General features: G+C 38.3%; 1 protein-coding gene across 1 annotated transcript in view; it reads right to left on the reverse strand.

The window, feature by feature from the left end:
• Window positions 1-18,740, reverse strand: part of SCML4 (Scm polycomb group protein like 4) — a 206,755-nt gene that overhangs the window by 67,054 nt on the left and 120,961 nt on the right. Inside the window, exons 4-5 of the mRNA XM_056818637.1 lie at window positions 9,011-9,211; window positions 3,304-3,480 (exon numbers count right to left, since the gene is read on the reverse strand). Coding sequence (XP_056674615.1) covers window positions 3,304-3,480; window positions 9,011-9,211 — 378 coding nt within the window. The remainder of the gene's footprint in view (window positions 1-3,303; window positions 3,481-9,010; window positions 9,212-18,740) is intronic.

Below are 18,740 nucleotides of genomic sequence, written 5' to 3' on the forward strand. Positions count from 1 at the left end.
AAGCCTGACTCATAAACTATTTGAGCTGGTTGGAACCTTAGAGAACATCTCATCCAGCTCCTTCATTTTACAGTTGAGGGAGCTGAAGCCCAGAAAGGTTAAATAATTAAACTGAAGAACACAGTGGCAAAGCCAGGATGGCTACTTGGATCTCCTGATTCTCAGTTCAGTACTTTAAATCCTTCTAACTTTTCAATACTGAGCCCTCATCTCTTCATGTTGCTGGCAAGGATAGTGACTAGTTGTGTGACCCTGAGCAAGTTATACAATCTCTATATGCCTTAGTTTTCTCATCGATGAAATATGAATAATAAAGCACCTACTTCCCATGGTTATTATGAGAGTCCAGTGAAATAGCATCCATTTCACAAACCTTAAAGCACCACACAAATTCTAGCTATTATATATTGTGAGAAATAGAGGATGGATCAGACACTTGATTTGATTTTCTTAAAATATTTTGCTGTTTCTTTTTATTTTTATTTCACTACTTACTGTGACTTCCCATTAATCCTCCACACACGGGCACCGGCAAAAGAAGCCTTCCTTGTAGCAAGTACAGTTAAACAACACAGACACATTGCCTGTGCCTAATAGATGCCTCATTCCACATACATAGCCCACCACCTTACAGCCTAGAGGAAGGAAGCACTTCTCATTGCTGATCCTCTAACGTCAAGATAGACCTCCATACTTTTAGGTTCTTTTTCGTTATTCTCTTGGCCTGCCTAATTTTATTCTGCTACAGTTCAACTAAATCTTCACAATCTTCTCTGAATTTTTCATTTTCAGAGTTATTACTCAGGACATCATACTCTCCCATTGAATTCATGTGGCATAATTGGTCCAATCCGTTTCCATTTGATAGGCAAACACTTTGTTTCCAGGTGTGAATGTGTGTGTGTGTGGGGGGGGAGATTTATTTTAAGTGAGGGAGGTCTGTAACCCACATGTGCGATAGTGGGTGATAAATCAGAAGCAATGGACTGCCTCCTGGGCAGACCTAAGCAAAGCTTTAGCTATAATTGGTAGACATAAAAGTGGAAAAAAACACAGGAAGTGATGCAAAAGAAGTATCTTTAAAAAGGAGTTACAACTTCCTGTGAGGACTTCTGGAGTTCTTTGTGCTTGGGACTTCTGAGTGCTCTCATTCTTCAGAGTTCTGAGTTCAAGTTGGAGGCTGATAAAGAATCTGTTGACTGGACCTGAGACCATAGACTTGGTGAGACTTCTTAAATCTCTCCCTTTGGATTGACTCATGGTGAGTGAAAGAGTTGACTCCTTTCCTGGGTTTTCTGAAGAGAGAGAGACTTATCCTTTTAAGAGAGGCTCCCTGCATCCCCAGGTCCTTGGCTATAAGGGTTGAGGCCTCTCTGGCTAAGGACTAAACTCCCCTGCCTGTTTTTGAGCCAGGGGTCAGAGCAAAATACTTAGTGCTTAGGCTAGATATCTTACCCTATCCTCTCTCTCTCATTTTCTTACTTTCACTCTATATTTTGTAAATAAATTGTTAAATAAATCTCTTGGAAATTAATCAAAGTTCCTGGCAACCCTATTCTTAAATAATCCAGTCCAACCTTTTATAAAACCCCTTTTATTTCTCTCCCTTACAAAACCCAAGATATACATACACATGTGTGTATGCATATATACATGCATATACATTTATATTTCCTTTATATGTGTAAATAAATCCAACATGTAAGCATATATATGCACACATGTATATATCTGCAAATATATTTATACTTATATTTCCTTTATGTATGTATATAAATCCAATATGTATTCCACATATACATATGCACACGTGTGTATATTGCATATGCACATTTATATTTCCTTGATATATGTATATAAATTCAACATGTATTCCAGATATACATATGTACCCATGTATATACATGCATACATGCTTACATTTATTTCCTTTATATATAAATCCAACATATAATCCATTTATACATGTGTGCATACATATATATGCATGCATATGCACAGATTTCCTTTGTATGTATGTGTGAACCCAATATGCAGTCCACATACATTATAGACCCATGTCTATACATATGTTCTCTTTGTGTATATGCATGCACACAACATGCATCCCAACATGTGTCTGTTTGTACATATACATATATTTCCTTTATATAAGTACATATATTCAGCATATACTCCATAAATGCATGTGTATTTGTATAGACCCAACACATGTATATTACCTTTATATGTGTATAGGTAAACGCATACATATACAAATATATTTAAACCCAAGATATAATCCACATATATGGATATACCCATTTGTATGTGTATTTATATACATATATAAATTCATTTTATATGTATATATGCACACAAAATATATTCCATACATACATGTGTATTTCTACCTATATTTCCTTTATATGTATATATGCCTATAAATAGCATATACTCCATCCATACATGCATATTTCCTTTCTATGTGTATAGGGGTGCATATATATGTAGGCTATGTGTGTGTGTGTACACATGATACACACACATATATACACTCATGCATATGTATATAAACACATGCAAATTCCTTTTATATGTATGTACATAAATGCCATGTATGCCATGCACACATGTATATTTATACATGTATGCATGCATTTCCTTTGTGTGTATGCATATAACCTCAACCTATACTCCACCCATGATGCATATATACACATGCATGCACTTATTTTTCTTCGTATGTGTATAGATAAATGCACACATGTTTATAAACCAACATATGCCTCGTGTGCATACACACATATTTTTCATACTGACAGTGAATCACAAGTTTCAGTTATGACCCATGTGAAAAAGCGAGTCAGTAGAGCATAGAGGGTAGAGGGCTGGCCTCCAACTCACTAGGATGTGGTTTCAAATTCTACCTCTAAGACTTACTAACTGTGTGACCCTGGGCAAGTCTCATACTCAGTGCCCTCAGAAGCCTCTTTTGAGACTTGAAGTTACAGAATCTTTGATGAACTGAAATGATCATTCTGGACAACAAATAAAAGAATTTTAAAAATCTTAGTGGTATTTGAAGGGCCACCAGATTTTACATTTTTATATGATCAAGACTTAAAATTCTGTCAGTACTCCATGTACTTCTCAATTCAGGAAAACCACTACATGAGGAAAGAAATAAGCCCAAAACAGAAGCCCCAGAGGCCTGAGTGAGAGAATTCCCCGGAGCTGGCTGGTATCAGATCCCAACCAGCAGCTTTAAGTCACCATCCCAGCTTCCAACAAGAAGGCAGGCTGAGATGAGCCAAGGCCTACCTGACTTCATCCTCCTGTCCTCAGGAGCCCGGGGGAAGTGGGGAAGAGGCTGGCTGCTGAAGAGGTTGTCACACAAAAGGCTCTGACACAGCTTCCTCAGGAAGCTTAAGACACAGCCGAGGCTGTTCACCACAGGCAGGTTCAGGAGATGCTGTTTCCCATCAAAAGAAGCTGAGACTGAAAAACCACAGGAGACAGCGATTCAGAGCTGTGTGCATGGAAGGAGAGTTTGGGCCAAGCAGCCTGGGGACTGAGGAGCCGAATCAAATCAAAATGGAAGCAAAGAAAAGAAGATTAAATAAAAATGAAAGTAAATTCATTGAAATGAAATAAAAAGAAAATAAAAGGAAATAATTTTAAATGACAAAATTATAAAATAATTCATGAAAATGGAAATAAAAGAAATAAAAACAAACTATAATAAAAGAAGAGAAAGCCCCAGCCCCCTCAGTGCTGCTGTCTTATACTTGGTTTGGCTTTAAAGAGAGAGAAGCATTGGACCTTGAGGGCCTCTCCTTCCATTTCCTTGAACAACCCCTGGCAGAAGCCTTCCGATATGTTTCCTTTTTGCCTTTCTTGTTCTCTGATCTCATTTACTCAGAGATGAGCTTCATTTATCTTGGCCAGAACAAAACCTCCTAACCACTTCTTGGGCATCTCCTTTACCTTACTGCCAAGACGCTGGCCACATCTCCCTTCCCATCCCACAAACCCATACAGCCACCTGGACTCTACTCATTTGTTACTCCGGCTCTTCGAGATGAACTTTCTACTTATCTTCCTGGGAACCAGAACTCCATCCATGCCATCAAACCTACGCCAATGCCCCTTCCTCTTTGTGGCTCCCCTGGATTTGTTGTCTACCTCCACTAGAACGTAAGTGCCTCTAGGCAAAGACTGTCTCGCTTGTCTACAGGTTGTAGCCCCAGAGTTTGGCATAGTGCCAGACACATAATAGACACTTAAATGCTTACTCACTTATCTTCTCTGTCTTTGATGTCTAGCCATCTATAGATGACTAGTAGCAATGGAAAGGCCAAAGGATTTCGAGTGAAAGGACTTGGATTTGAATCCCAGCTCTACCCACTCTAACATTTATTACCTGGGTGACTTTGGACCAGCCCTTTATTCTCTCTGAAAACAGCTGGGGGTGAATAGATTCCTTATATCTTATACTCCCTGGCCAAGTTGTGCCAGAATCTCTTAGACTTGGTGGCCTCTAAGATTCTTTCCAGTTTTAAATCTATGATCTTATAATTTGCAGCTGGGGTTGGAAGACTCTATCATCTGCTCTCTCTCCCATGGAGGCAATGTAGTTGATTTATTTTCCTTTTGGAAATTATTTATTTAGGGCTTTTTTGCATTAAAGTTTCCAAGGGTGTCCTTCCCTCCCCTCCTTTCTCCACACTAAAGAAGGCATCATTTGACCAAAAAAAGTGTGCATGTATATATATATATATATGTATATATGTTTATATATATATATGTGCATACATACATATTGTATATATAAAACTGTTGCGCATGATTCTATTTATCAGTTCTTTCTTTGGAGTCACAGGATGCAGTGTTTTTGGTGGAAAGTGGGCTGGATTGGGAACAAGGGGTCCTTGATTCAAATCCCTGCTCCAATGCTTGTTGCCTGTGTGATCTCAGAAATGTCACAAATAGGCATGGAAGTCTATTGCAGACTCATTTCTGTTTTGAGGTCTTGTGCCTGCCAAGAATTCAGACCCCAAGCCATAGAGAGCCAGGAAGGAGGAGCTAAAGTGGTTGGAGCATTGAGGTACTTTAGGAATAAGAGCCAATGGCAACCCCATTCAATTTTATGACTCAAAGTATGGTCCCACTTCATTAGGAAAACGTGACTGTGACTGAACCAAAGGTCTGAGTAGTGAGCTACTACTGTAGCAACTTTGGATGAATCAGTGTGATACATGGGAAAGAGTGGGGGATTTTAAGTTAAAGGATCTGGGTTCAAATTATGTTTCTGCCACTTTGTGGCTAGGTGGCATTATGGATAGATTGCTAGAGTTGGAATCAGAAATAAAGTCTGAATCCTGCCTCAAATTCTTACAAGCCATGTGACCCTGGGCTAGTCACTTAATCTCTATCTGCTGCATTTTCTTCATCTGTAAAATGGGGATAATAATAATACCTACCTCACAGGGTTGTTGTAAGGGTCCAATGAGAGAGCATATGTAAGGCTCTTTGCAAACCTGAAAGTGTTTTATATACATGCTAGTTACTACTACCACCACCACTACCACCACTACCTTGTGATTCGGAGCAAATCACATTCTGGGTCTCTTTCCTTATCTGTAAAATGAGGGGATTCCACTGGATGATCTCTGTGGGTCCTGTCATCCTAAATGCATGATCTTATGACCCTCATGAAGTTCAATCATTCAAACTGCTCGTGGGACCCTATTATTCCTTTTAATATTAAATGCATGTATGGGCAGCTAGGTTGCCCAATGGTTAGAGAACTGCCTGGAGTCAGGAAGACTCATCTTCTTGAGTTCAAATCCAGCCTCAGACACTTACTGGTTGTGTGATCCTAGGTAAGTCACTTAACCCTGTTTGCCTCAGTTTCCTCATCTCTAAAAGGAGCTGGAGAAGGAAATGTCAAACTACTCTAATTGCCAAGGTAACCCCAAATAACATTACAAAGAGTTGGATTTGACTGAAAAATGACTGAACAGCATGAACATTTGTATGTGTGTTTACTACCTTGAGAAAGGGAGAGAATATGGGATGTAGCCTCAGTGTTTTATGCTTTCTCTCTCTCAGGAGTCAGCAGTTGTGATGTTTCCAATCTGCATGGCAGCTAATTTAATTAAATGAGTTGGAACATGGGCCAGAATGTTCATGGAGGGGCAGAAGAGGAGGACAGGAAGTTCTTTTCACCTCTCAGAAAAGGACATAGAATAAAGGAGGCTATTAAAATTATCCCTCTGAGGATAATATGGTCTAATGAAGTAACTCCCAGATTTCTGAGCATCCTGAGTAATATACTTGAACTTTCTGTTTGGGTGACCTTCATAGTCTTTTGTCTCATCTATAACACGACAAAACCACTTGCCATTTCACTTCAACATATAGGGGAATTCTGCTAAAGCAGTGATTTAAAGTGCTATGAAATTTCAAGACCAAAAAGCTGGGTTGTTGCTCAGTCATTTCTAACTCTTCATAACCCCATTTGGGGTTTTCTTGGCAGAGATACTAGAATGGTTTGACAGTTCCTTCTCCAACTCATTTTATAGATGAGGAAACTGAGGAAAACAGGGTTAAGTGACTTGACCAGGATCACATAGCTAGTAAGTTTATGGGGCCAGATTTTAACTCAGGAAGATGAAACTTTCTGACTCTATCCACTATGCCACCTAGCTGCTCAAATACTCAGTAGAATCATTTGTAACTGTGAATCTGAGCCCATGGGGGTCACAAAAGGAGTATGGGTATCAAATAAAGAAAATGGCATCAGTGATACTGGTCCTCCAGTCCCTCAGCCCAGGATTCAGTTGAAGTTTAATCTACATTGGCTTTATGTAAGATTTCAAACATGGTATAATAGAAAGAATAATGGCTCTAGAGTCTGAGAACCTATGTCCAAATAATATCTCTGATGCTTACTATCTAGGTGGCCTTGGGCAAATCACTTGACCTCCATGGGCCTCCGTTTCCTCACCTGTGAAATGAGATATTTGATTAGATGATCTCTGAGGTTCTTTCCAGGTCTAGATCTTTGGTCCTATGAACTTCACTGTTGAGACTGTATCAGGGTCACTGCCATTCAGCAAAGAAAACATGAAGGCTTCTAGTTCCCAGGGTAAGGTGCTCAGACCATTGAGTGAGAGCCTAAGCTCTGTGTTAGATACCTATGGCTCACTTTGGCAGAGGACATTTTTATATAATGAATGAAAGGAGATGCTCTGTGCCCTAAATGTCCATTTTCATCTTCTTCTAATCTTTGGCTATGTCTGTCATAATCTCCTTTAAAATAATGTCCACAGAATGCTTACAGAATGGAATCATGGAGGTAGAACCATGCCAAAGGCTGAATCGCTCATCTATTGGCAAACAGTGTCACCACCCAGCCCAGAAGGGATAAAATCATGTAGGAAGTAATTGCTTTCCTTAATTTTTGCTGCCATAAAGAAGGGAAAAACTTATAAACTGACCTAAGTAAATTTGATTCAACTCACATAAATTCAATAGAGAATTGGCATGAGTCCAAAGAAGTGAGTTAAAACACTACTGCTGATGTTCACTATTTATGTGACTTTGTCACTGAAATCACTAAATCTCCTGGGACCTTGATGTCCTTATCTGTAAAATGAAGGTTTTAGACTAGATAGCCAGAGGTTCCTTTCCACCCTAGAATAATGATCCTATGAATAATTCAACTCAGCAAGCTTTTATTTGGCACCTACTATGTTCCATAGGGCAGCTCGGTGATACAGTGGCTAAAGTACTGGGCCTGGAGTCAAAATGATCTGAGTTCAAATCCAGCCTCAGGCCCTTCCTAGCTGTTTGACCTAGGCAAGTCACTTAACCTTGTTTGCCTCAGTTTCTTCCTCTGTAAAAGGAGCTGGAGAGGAAATGACAAGCCACTCCAGAATCTTTGCTAAGAAATCCCTAAGTGAGGTTTTGAAGAGTTGGGCCTAACTGAAACTACTAAACAACAAAAATTATGTTCCGTGGTCCAAGCCCATCAGAGAAAACAGTCTTTGGCAGCTGACACTCCTTGACACTCCAATATTTCCCTTCATAGATATTTTGCAAGCACTTGAGGAGATGGATGTTAGAAAATGTAACAGAAAAACGGAGAATACAGTGTAACTTTTAGAAGAATTGAGTTTATGGAGAAAAAAGTCTCTCTCTGGGTCTCTTGCATAATCTAGCATTCTAAACTTGTAAATGGAAGAAAAACAAAATTTCTACAAAGTACACTCAGTTCAAGGTATATTAATGGCACAGGAGTAGAGGAAGTTAGGGATGAATTAGCACAAGAGGTATGCAAAAGAAACAATTCCACAGTTAACATAATTTGGCTTTAAAACTCAGTCAAAAGCAAAAACTCAGAGAGATGAACATTCCTGCTGGGTCAAGAGGCTCTTTCTCCCTCTGCCTGACATTAATCAGTCAGGAAGAAAGAGATGGACAAAACGGAAAATGAATAGTAGTGAGTAGACTGAGGTGGTGAAGGATTATCTGAAAAGGAGTGAGGCTTATACAGTGTAGAATTTTAGATGTAGAAAGGATCTCAGCAATTATGGAAATCAAATCAAATGATACCTATATCGTACTTTGTGAGCCTGAAAGTGCTATGTAAATGCTAGCATTCGTCACCTTTCTAATTGTCTCATTTTACAGATGATGAAACTGAGGCTCAGAGAATTGAAGTGAAACAGTTAGGGGCAGAACTGGAACTGGAATATGGGCCTCCTAAGTCCAGATTCAGGGTTTAGACAGTGTCCTCACAGTTAACAAGTGACCTTAAACAACCAGGTGTCTTTAGACTCTGGGGCTTTCTTACTATTTTGATCAAAGCAAAAATCACTTGGGATTTCCAAACCTTTGGACAAGCTCTGGCCCTAAACCGTTACCCACTAAGCTCAGACCCTGATTTCCTAATTGCATCCTGTTGAGAAATCTCCCACTAATTAACCTCCCAGCAATCAATCATTCTCTACAGCCTTACCAGACACCATCTCGCCACCATAGCCCTGCTTGACCAGGAAGAAGACTGCCTTCTGCTGGCGTGCACAGTCTATGCACGCCTGAACCGCCTGCTGCAGGACTGCTGAGGGCCTCTCTGGCCCAAAGTGCTCCGGGAGCTGCTGTACCTTCTTCCTCTCCAGGTATGGCCCCAAGTTGGCTTGTTTGTTGACATAAATGCAAACTGCAGAGACAAATACCCAGCACCAAGTGCTTATTATGGAACACAAAGGATTAGCTCAAGTTGGGGGCCTCTTCCAGGGTTCTGCTCCCTCTTCCTTCCTCTCGGCTTGGGAAGCATCACTGACAGTTCTGGAATGATGAATTTTTCTCGAAGGAGCAAAAGTAACGGACCTTCCAAAGCACTAAGGCAAGCACCTAACATGACCTCCCAAGAAGGCTAACAGAGTGATAAGTATAAATGATATTGCTGTCAACCCTTCCATGAAACTTAAACTTTAGCCTCAGGAGTTTTTCATCATAGAACTCAGTGGACCACACTGGAATCCAAAAATCTGACTCTGTTTATTAATTAACTAGTTTGTTTGTGACATAAATTAATGTGTTACATTAATTAATATTTAACTATTATCACTTATACTTACTACTTGTACATAGTATTAATTTGACATAATTAATTAATTATGTAGTAATTAATGTGACATAAAATTAATTCACTATTTGACAAGTTGTCACTAATGACAAGTAAATACACAAATTAATTCACTAATTAGGTTGTCATAATTAACTAATGACAAAGTCCCTACTGTTTAAATGGTTCTAGTGGTCATTTTCTTATTGTGTGTATAAACAGATACACATTCTCTTCTCCCAGTCCTCCACAAAAAGTAAAATAACTCTTTCAGATGACTTTCTTTCTTAAAAAGAAGTTTTAAAGCCACCCCTAAATGTCACAAATATAAATATATCATCAAAGGCCCCTTTAGTAAAAATACTATTTATTCATAGTTTTAAAGAAAAGGTATGTTCACTTGCTCTTTCTGGTTCTATATGTAACTGAGGGGGATGACTTCAGAAGCCTGACACCTCAGTCCTGGAAAGGACCTGGGGCAGTGATGGTGAATCTTTTAGAGGGGTAGGTGATATCCTCGGGCATGGAGAATGGGAGGGGAACAGCCCAGCCCCATGTCTCTCTGGCTTTCTAGTAACTCTGAACTGAACTTTCTAGTAACTCTGAACTCTATGAACTCTGGTGAACTCTTTGCTGGGGCAACAGTGGGCATACCCCTGGAGAGGGCCCTGAGTGCCTCCCCCTGGCACATATGCCATAGGTTCACCACCAGGGACCCAGGAGAAAAAAAGCCTCTTGAGGGCAGGTGTTATTTTTCATTTTTTACTTTGTGTCCACAACTTCTGGCACATGCCTGCACTTAATAGATATCTATATCTATTGCATTAGGTACAAAAGGTGCCATTTTCCTAGTTTCCCTAAGCAATCAAAAAGAAAATTAATGAATGGACCATACACCATAACCTGGGTTTGGAATTCACTCTGGTATGTTGTAGGAAGTTTTCTTTTGTCATACTCTGTTTGACATTAGTATAAATGTATCTACTGCCCAAGAAATTCCTGTTGTGTTATTTGTAAAGGCTGGAGGCAGGAGTGGGATAAGGGGAGTGTGTGTGTGTGTGTGTGTGTGTGCCTCTTCTGGGAATCCTGGGCCAAAAGAAAGAGAGAGAGAGAGAGAGAGAGAGAGAGAGAGAGAGACAGACAGACAGACAGACAGACAGACAGACAGACAGACAGAAAAAAAGAGCTATTTTGCAAAGTTTGGGCTGGAAACATTTACCTTTGTTCAGCACCTAGGACAGAACCTTTGCAACCTGTCTATACTCAATGAATATTTGTGGGATGAATCACTTCAGTGTGCTTTGGTGCAATGTGTAAAAGAACATGTATTAGAACCTCTCCCAATTTAGGGATTGTAAGACTTAGCATTGATTTCATATCAAGGCAGAATATAAAATTATATCACCTTGTCTTTCTCCATGGCATGGCATGCCTAGAATAATAGATGCATATTTTATATTTTTCTGTACCCTTCATCTTGGTGAGCTTAAGACAAGAGCCTCACTGGCTTTTTCTTTACTGTAGCACTGCCACTGGCAATAGCTATCTCAAATCAGATATATTCTTCTCATTTTTTAAAAATTAAAGTTTTATTGATGTCTTTTCCAGATACTCTATTATCCATCTTTCCCTCCAATGAGCCTTCCCTTGTGACAAAGAGAAAGTCAAGCAAAATTTACCAAAAGAGCAGTTTTGTCCGACAGGGTATTTGGCATTCTGTACCCATAGTTACCCATTTCTCCAAAGAAAGATACTCCTTTAAAAATTAAAAGTGAACTTTCTCTACATAAGACTATGGGCATGTGTTGCTCTACTTTCCTTATCAGTCAACAGAACTTTTTGGTGCTCCACTCAAGAAATGTACATGGAGTTTGAGAGGGAGAAGGTTGTAAAACACAGAAGTTTCCTGTAACTAGGCAGAGCATTTCACTTTAGCCAAGGCAGAAGCCATCTGTGCTGATTTTGTGTTAAATGGAGGCCCTTGAAGTCTCCATAAGCTTGAAAGAGGAGGCTGAAATTAGAACCAGATGAAAGACCCTATTCCTGAAATTTGCATTTGAGTCTATAGCAGCCCCAGAGAAAGGGATGAAAAGACAGCGTCTGGGATAAAGGTGGCGAGAGTTCCATGACTGGACTCCCGCCAACAATCCAGTAAAAAGGAAATTTCAACAGAGAGCACTCTAGTTTATCTAATCATTACAGAGAGTTTACCAATAGAGGACACTGTTGGGATGAAAGTCAAGAATGGAAACTGGTTCTTAGCAGGACTTTCACATAATTCTTTGAGCATAGTATAAAGACAAGTGCAGGAAGTAGGAGAGAAGGAAAAGAGAGAGAAAAGGGGAAAAAACAGGGAGAGGTAGTCTTGTTTGTATCCACCCCCAAAATGTAAGCATCTCAATAGAAGAATTGTAATTCTCCTAGAGTGTCATAACTAGAGGAAGGCAGTTAAATTTTTTCTCTAACTGGTTGAATTTAGAGGGGGCTGAAGAAAATGCAGTTGTGCAACATATTAGAAAAAAAAGAATAAGCTAAAAAGGAAGCTAATATATAGCCTGTTTCTCTATTGTCTCCCCCCAAAAGGGCATGAATGCTTAACTCCCAAGCATGATTCTATACTATTTGCCCTAGGTACAGTTATGCTACCCTAGGTATAAAAATTACCAGGTAAAGTTTCTAGAATTAAAGACTTGGAGATGAAAGGGATCCCAGAGGCCATCAAGTCCAAAGTTCTGATTTTACAAATAAGGAAACAGAGACCCAGAGAAATTAAATGTTTTGTAAGGAGTCACATAGCTAGTAAATATCTGAAGTGGGATTTGAACCCATGTCTTTCAACCCACAAGATTATTATTCTGTCTACTATACCATCCCACTTTTTTTCTTATGGTCTACACTACTTAACTATTTTTTTAAGCCCTTACCTTCCATCTTAGAGCCAATACTATGTATTGGTAATGCCTAGGCAATGGGGATTGGGTGACTTGCCCAGGGTCACACAGTTAGGAAGTATCTGAGATAACATTTGAACTCAGGACCTCCCATCTCTAGGCCTGGCTCTCAATCCACTGAGTGACCCAACTTAACTTTTTAAAAAAAAATCATTGTGGCAAAAATTATTCTTTAGTTGTCGTGACTCTTTATGATCCCATTTGTTTTTCCCCCCTAATGCAACTGTTTCTATTTAAAAAAATTTTTTCATTTGTTACATTAAAATCCCCAGATAACTCCTTCTCCCCTTCCCTCCCCATTAGAAAAGGTATCATTTGACAAAAAGAAATATGTATGTATATGTGTGTGTATGTGTGTGTGTACCATTATGTTTTGCTTGTTTCTATTTATCAGTTCTTTCTCTTGACATACACAAGTCATTCTTAAAATAATGTTTCTGTTGCTGTATATTTTCTTGGTTCTGCTTGTTTCAATATTCATAATTTCAAGTCTTTTAGTGTTTTTCTAAAATGAACCTGCTTGTCATTTCTTATGGCACAATAGTATTCCATCACAACCATATGCCACAATTTATTCAGTCAATCCCTAATTGATGGGTTTCCCTTCAATTTCCAGTTCTTTGCAGCCATATAGGGAACTGCTATCAATGTTTTAGAACATGCAGATTCTTTTCCTTTTTCCCTGATCGCCTTAGGAAATAAACCTCTTGAGGTTTTCTTGGCAGAGGTATTGGAGTGGTTTGCCATTTCCTTTTCCAGCTCATTTTAGAGATGAGGAAACAAGAAAACAGGGTTCAGTGGCTTGCCCAGGGTCACTCAGCTAGTAAGTATCTGAGGCCAGATTTAAACTAAGGAAGATGAGCCTGACTCCAGGCCTGGCACTTTATCCATTGTGCCACTCAGTTGCCCTGTGATAAAAGTGGTCCTACTCAAATATCAGGGGTGGAGAATTGGGAATAAGTTGATATTATTGGGTACACAAGCACATAAACACACATGTACATACACACAAACACTTTGTTGCTACTGGGAATCATAAAGATTCAATATTTAAGCTAGGCTATAGTAAGGAGGTGGCCAGTATGGATTTTATACAATATGGGTAATCAGTCCCTTGTCGCATTTGACTTAGGGTGCTCTAGCAAGGGTTAATTCTAGCATGTTTGTCAACTTAATTTCATCAGTAACAGAGAGCTAAGGAACAAGGATTCCTTGAGAGCACAGACTCATAACTTGATAATAGCTAACATTTAAGATTTACAAAGCACTTTAAACAAGTTATCTCATATGATTCTCTCAACAATCCTAGGCAGAAGGTGCTACCATTATCTTCACATCAAACATAAGGAAACAGATGAGACTGAGAAAAATTTGACTTGCCCAGGGTCTTAAAGATAGTAAGGATGTGAGGTAAGATTTGAACTCGGGTTTTCCTGATTCCAAGTCCAGTGCTCTATCCACTGTGTCACCTCACTGCTTCAGTGTTAATAACCTTATGGAATCATCTGGGAGGAACATGGACTAAAAGGCAGCATTTTCCACCAGTAATTGAATACATTGAAAGAGGAATCAGAGCAATAATAAAAACAAGAGAACAGGTTGGAAGAGCAGACCTCACACTGGGGGTTTAGCTTTGGAGACAGACTGGTTTGGGAAGAATTTCTTTTCCTGCAGAGTTTGGGTCAAGATGGTGGATGGCTTCTAAGGTAACTGACTTAAAGTATTGTCAAAATGGAGGTCTTGTCAAGGTACCATAATCTCATAATTCAAAGTAAAGGCTAGAGAAAAAGATTCTAGAAGGCGGGGGACAACCCAAACCAGCTAATTCCAAATCCAAATAATTAGTGCAGAATTAGTATCAAGAGTAGTATTAAGAAGAAGGAAATTAGAAAAGAGATAAGAAGGAAAGGCAAATATAAAACAAATATCTGTGAATTGAGAATTGATCCTACCACATAAGATGGTTGTGAGGTTCAAATGAGTTAACTTATATTGGTTAGCTGTTGTCTTTCATACTTGAAGAGTACCAAAATAGCATCAGTATGTTGGTGTCAACATATAGTATGTTCAACTTTGGCTGTCAGACCAATATGAACTCAGAAGGCTCTACCACAGGTCAGATACAAATATCCTGTTTGAATATTTGGGATAGAGATGTCTCTAAATTTGTACATTTTGTGTACCTTTTGAGCTACTGCATTTCTGCTTTGTCATAGAGTACAGAGCATCTTTTGATGTGGGTACATCATGATGGATGGTCCTATGCCAGGGTCTCCCATGTCTCAATCAATGCCAAAGTTCTTCAGAGAGAATTTGAGTGCCCTAGTATCATTTCTTCTGACTGCAATATTGTCTTGTGCGAATTCTCGAGTTCTTGGTAAAATAGTCTTTAAGGCAAACCTACATTTGGCAGTTGAATATCATGGCCAGTCCATTAGAGTTACACCCTCTGCAGTAGAGTTTGAATTCTTGGCAGTTCCGCTCAAGAAAGGACCCCAGGGTCCAGTATTTTATCTTGGAAGGTAATCTTCAGAATCTTCTTAAGGCAATTCAAATGAAAGGGATTCAATTTCCTGCCATTATGCTGGTAGACTCTATGTCCAGGTTTCACGGGCAAAAAGCTTTGCAAATCTTAAGGAATTCTAATAATTCTGGCTATTATTATTAGCAGTAGTAGTCAAAAAGAATTCTGAAGGCAAAAGAGGAAATTAAACTCAAACAACTTCAGTCGACCTATTGGTTTCAGGATGAAGGAATGGGCCCAACTTTGAAGAATGCAAAAATTAGGCATATAACCAGTTGCTGGGGGTGGGTGGGGTAAATAAGTTTTCTTGAGCAGGACACAGAGAAATAGATAAATTGTTGATGGAAAAAGCAGGTTCTGGCTCTCCACATCTTGATGCCAGAAGCAAGATAAGAGAAAAAATAGAGATGGAGCACCAATTATAAAAAAAGGTATTGAGAAATGGAACAATATTGGCAAAAACATATCCTCCTGGGGGAAAGTAGATTGTAAGACTGGAGATCATAGCATACTGTTGCTAGAAAATTCCCAGAAAAAACAACTGGAGAAGGTTCACGAAAAAAATATTGCCCCTGGGAAACCAAAGGATCTAAATAACTGGAAAAACATAATTGTTCTAGACAATATAAAATATTTATAAATTTATCTACCAAGACAAACACAGGATTTATATGAACACAACTACAAAACACTTTTAACACTATGAAAACTAGATCTAAATAACTGGAAAACCATTAATTGTTCCTGGGTAGTATGAGCTTACCTGCCTACAACTACTGGAAAGGGCCAGAGATTGACTTAACAAATAGAATATAGCTTTAGATGTTGTTCTTATTTCACTTTAAATGACTCGACAATATAAAGTACCTGGGAATCTATTTGCCAAGAAAAACACAGGCATTATATGAACATATTTATGATATACTTTTCACACAAATAAAGTCAGAACTAAACAATTGGAAAAAATATTAATTGCTCATGGGTAGGCCAAGCTAATAGATCTTTGTTCTTAAGAAAAAATGGTGGTGAAGTACATACATTGCTGACTTGGACTCAGGAAAACCAGAGATAAAATCTGGCTTAAGAAATGTGTTAGCTGTGTAACCTTGGGCAATTCATTTCATCTGTGTCTCAGTTTGCTCATCAGTAAAATGGAGACAATAACACCTACTTCCAGAATGGTTGAGAGGATCAAATGAGACAATATTTGAAAAGTGCTTTGCAAATTTTAAGGTGCTATGTAAATGCTAGTTGTTATTATTATTTACTATTAGACCTGTGCAGCAAGTACTATCATACTTTCATGATAAAGACAAGAAAATAAGTCATCTCTGTTCCTAGAAGGCTTCTGCCAAATTTGTGTTTCAAGGAACTAATGGGCAACCATCAACTTTCAATGACTTATTGAGACTATAGTTAGTATATATGATAAATTAACAAAGAGTGAAATGAGCAAAACTGGAACAATATATAACAACAGTGCAAAAATGATCAACTTTGAAAGACTTAGGAACTCAGATCAATGCAATGATCAAACCAGGTTTCCAAAGGACCAATGATAAAGGATGTTCCCACAGACAAGTAGGTGCCTCAGTAGATACAGAACCAGGTCTTGAAATGTGAGGTCCTGGGTTCAAATGTGGCCTCAGATGCTTCCTGGCTGTGTGATCCTGGGATCTTAACTTCAATTTTCTAACCCTTATTTAGCTCTTTCTGCCTTGGAACCAGTACTTAGTATTGATTCTTAAATAGAAGATAAGGGTTTAAGGAAAAAAAAGAATCTTCCCTACTTCCTAATAGAGAAGTGATAGACTAAAAATGCAAAATAAGACATAAGAATTTTTAGATATAGACAATATTGGAATTTGTTCTACTTGATCATTCATAGTTGGCAAAAATGTTTTATTTCTCTTTTTTCTATAAGGAGGTAAAAAAGAGACAATAAATGCTTTTTAATGGAAAAATTGTTACTTATAAAAGAATGTCGAAGACATAAGTTATCTGGAATTTCCCTGTCTTTGAAAAGACATTGGGGCCAGATGAATTGAGTTAATTGAAAGCCAGGCCTAAAGAGGGAATGTTCTGGGCTCAAATCCAACCTCAGATACTTCCTAGCTGTGTGACTCTGGATAAGTCATTCAACCCTTGTTGTGCCCTTACCATTCTTCTCCCTTGGAACCAATACACAGTATTTCTTCTAAGACAGAAGGTAAGGGTTTTTAAAGAAAAAGAAAAAGACATCAACCAAAAGAAAAGGCAGAAAAATACCAGAAATTATCAATTGATAGCAACTTCTTTCTAATTTAGAATTTATAGAATAATTATGGAATATATAGAGAAATTATAGGTCTTAAGTTAGAAGGAATCTCAGAGGCAATAAAATCCAACCCCCTCATTTTAATGGATGTAGTCATCATTAGAGGCAGGATTTGAACCCAGGTCCTATATCTCCAGTGACTTTGCTCTTTCTACTCTACCATATAGCCTTCTTCTCTTAGATGCCTGGGGCACTGACAGGTTAGAAGTCTTGCCTATGATCATGCAACTAGCAGGAATCAGAGATGAGAATTGATCCCAGATCCACATGACTCCAAAGTTCACTCTTTGGCCATTATGTACTGTTACCTTTCTGCAAGGCTATAATATAAATCTCTTTCATATTACTTTATAACCTTTCATCTCTGAAAGGCCCCCTATAAGCAAAGAATGTGAAATTAATAAAATGCCAACATGGCCACAGCTTTCTTGCTCTTTCTTCCTTTGTAGTTTTTCTATCCTTTCCCCCACCCTTTAAGTTAAATACTGTTTCCAACAAGCATACATTACTCTTTTGAAGAAAACAACCTAAGAAATTCCCTCTATATACTAATTATAGGATTCATCATTTCATAAAAACTACTGGGGAAAATGAAAAACATTTTAGCAGAAAATTGGTTTAGTACAGCATCTAGCACCACATGCCAAAGTAAATTCCAAGTGGATAAGTGACCTAAATATAGAGTAGTTCTTTATCAGTTATACTTTTTATGTTTCTTTAATTTTATAAATGTTGAATTTGAATAATACATTTTATATTTTGATTTGGTTGTGAAGACACTTCCTCATGCTAATGAACTGGTAGAAGAAATTCCTTTGCTTGGCTATCTCAATGATTTGATTTATATGCATTAGATCTTTTTTTGTGTGGAGTCCATCAAAACTGAAATGTATGCATCAAAATCTCATTCTTTGGATTATCTTTTAAAAAATTTAAATATTAAAAACCCTTGCCTTCTGTCAATACTATGTGTTGGTTCCAAGATAGAAGTATGGCAAGGGCTAGGTTATGGAGGTTATGTGACATGCCCAGGATCACACAGATAGGAAGTATTTGAGACCATATTTGAACCCAGGACCTCTCATCCCTAGGTCTGGCTCTCAATTCACTGAACCACTTAGCTGCCCCATCTTTGGATTACCTTAAACCTAAGTTTATAGATGCAATTGTTTCAACAACTGAGGAGCTGCTAAAGTTTTTATAAAGTTTAATAATTAATTAGTGCAATTTATAGCACAAGATGGTAGTTCTGATGAATTTGAACACAAAACATTAATAATCTAAAAGTTGGAATGACCTTTGAAGTTAGTTTTATATTTTTTTTATATT

The sequence above is a fragment of the Monodelphis domestica genome, chromosome 2 (genome assembly GCF_027887165.1).
Source record: "Monodelphis domestica isolate mMonDom1 chromosome 2, mMonDom1.pri, whole genome shotgun sequence".
In the NCBI taxonomy this organism is placed as follows: domain Eukaryota; kingdom Metazoa; phylum Chordata; class Mammalia; order Didelphimorphia; family Didelphidae; genus Monodelphis; species Monodelphis domestica.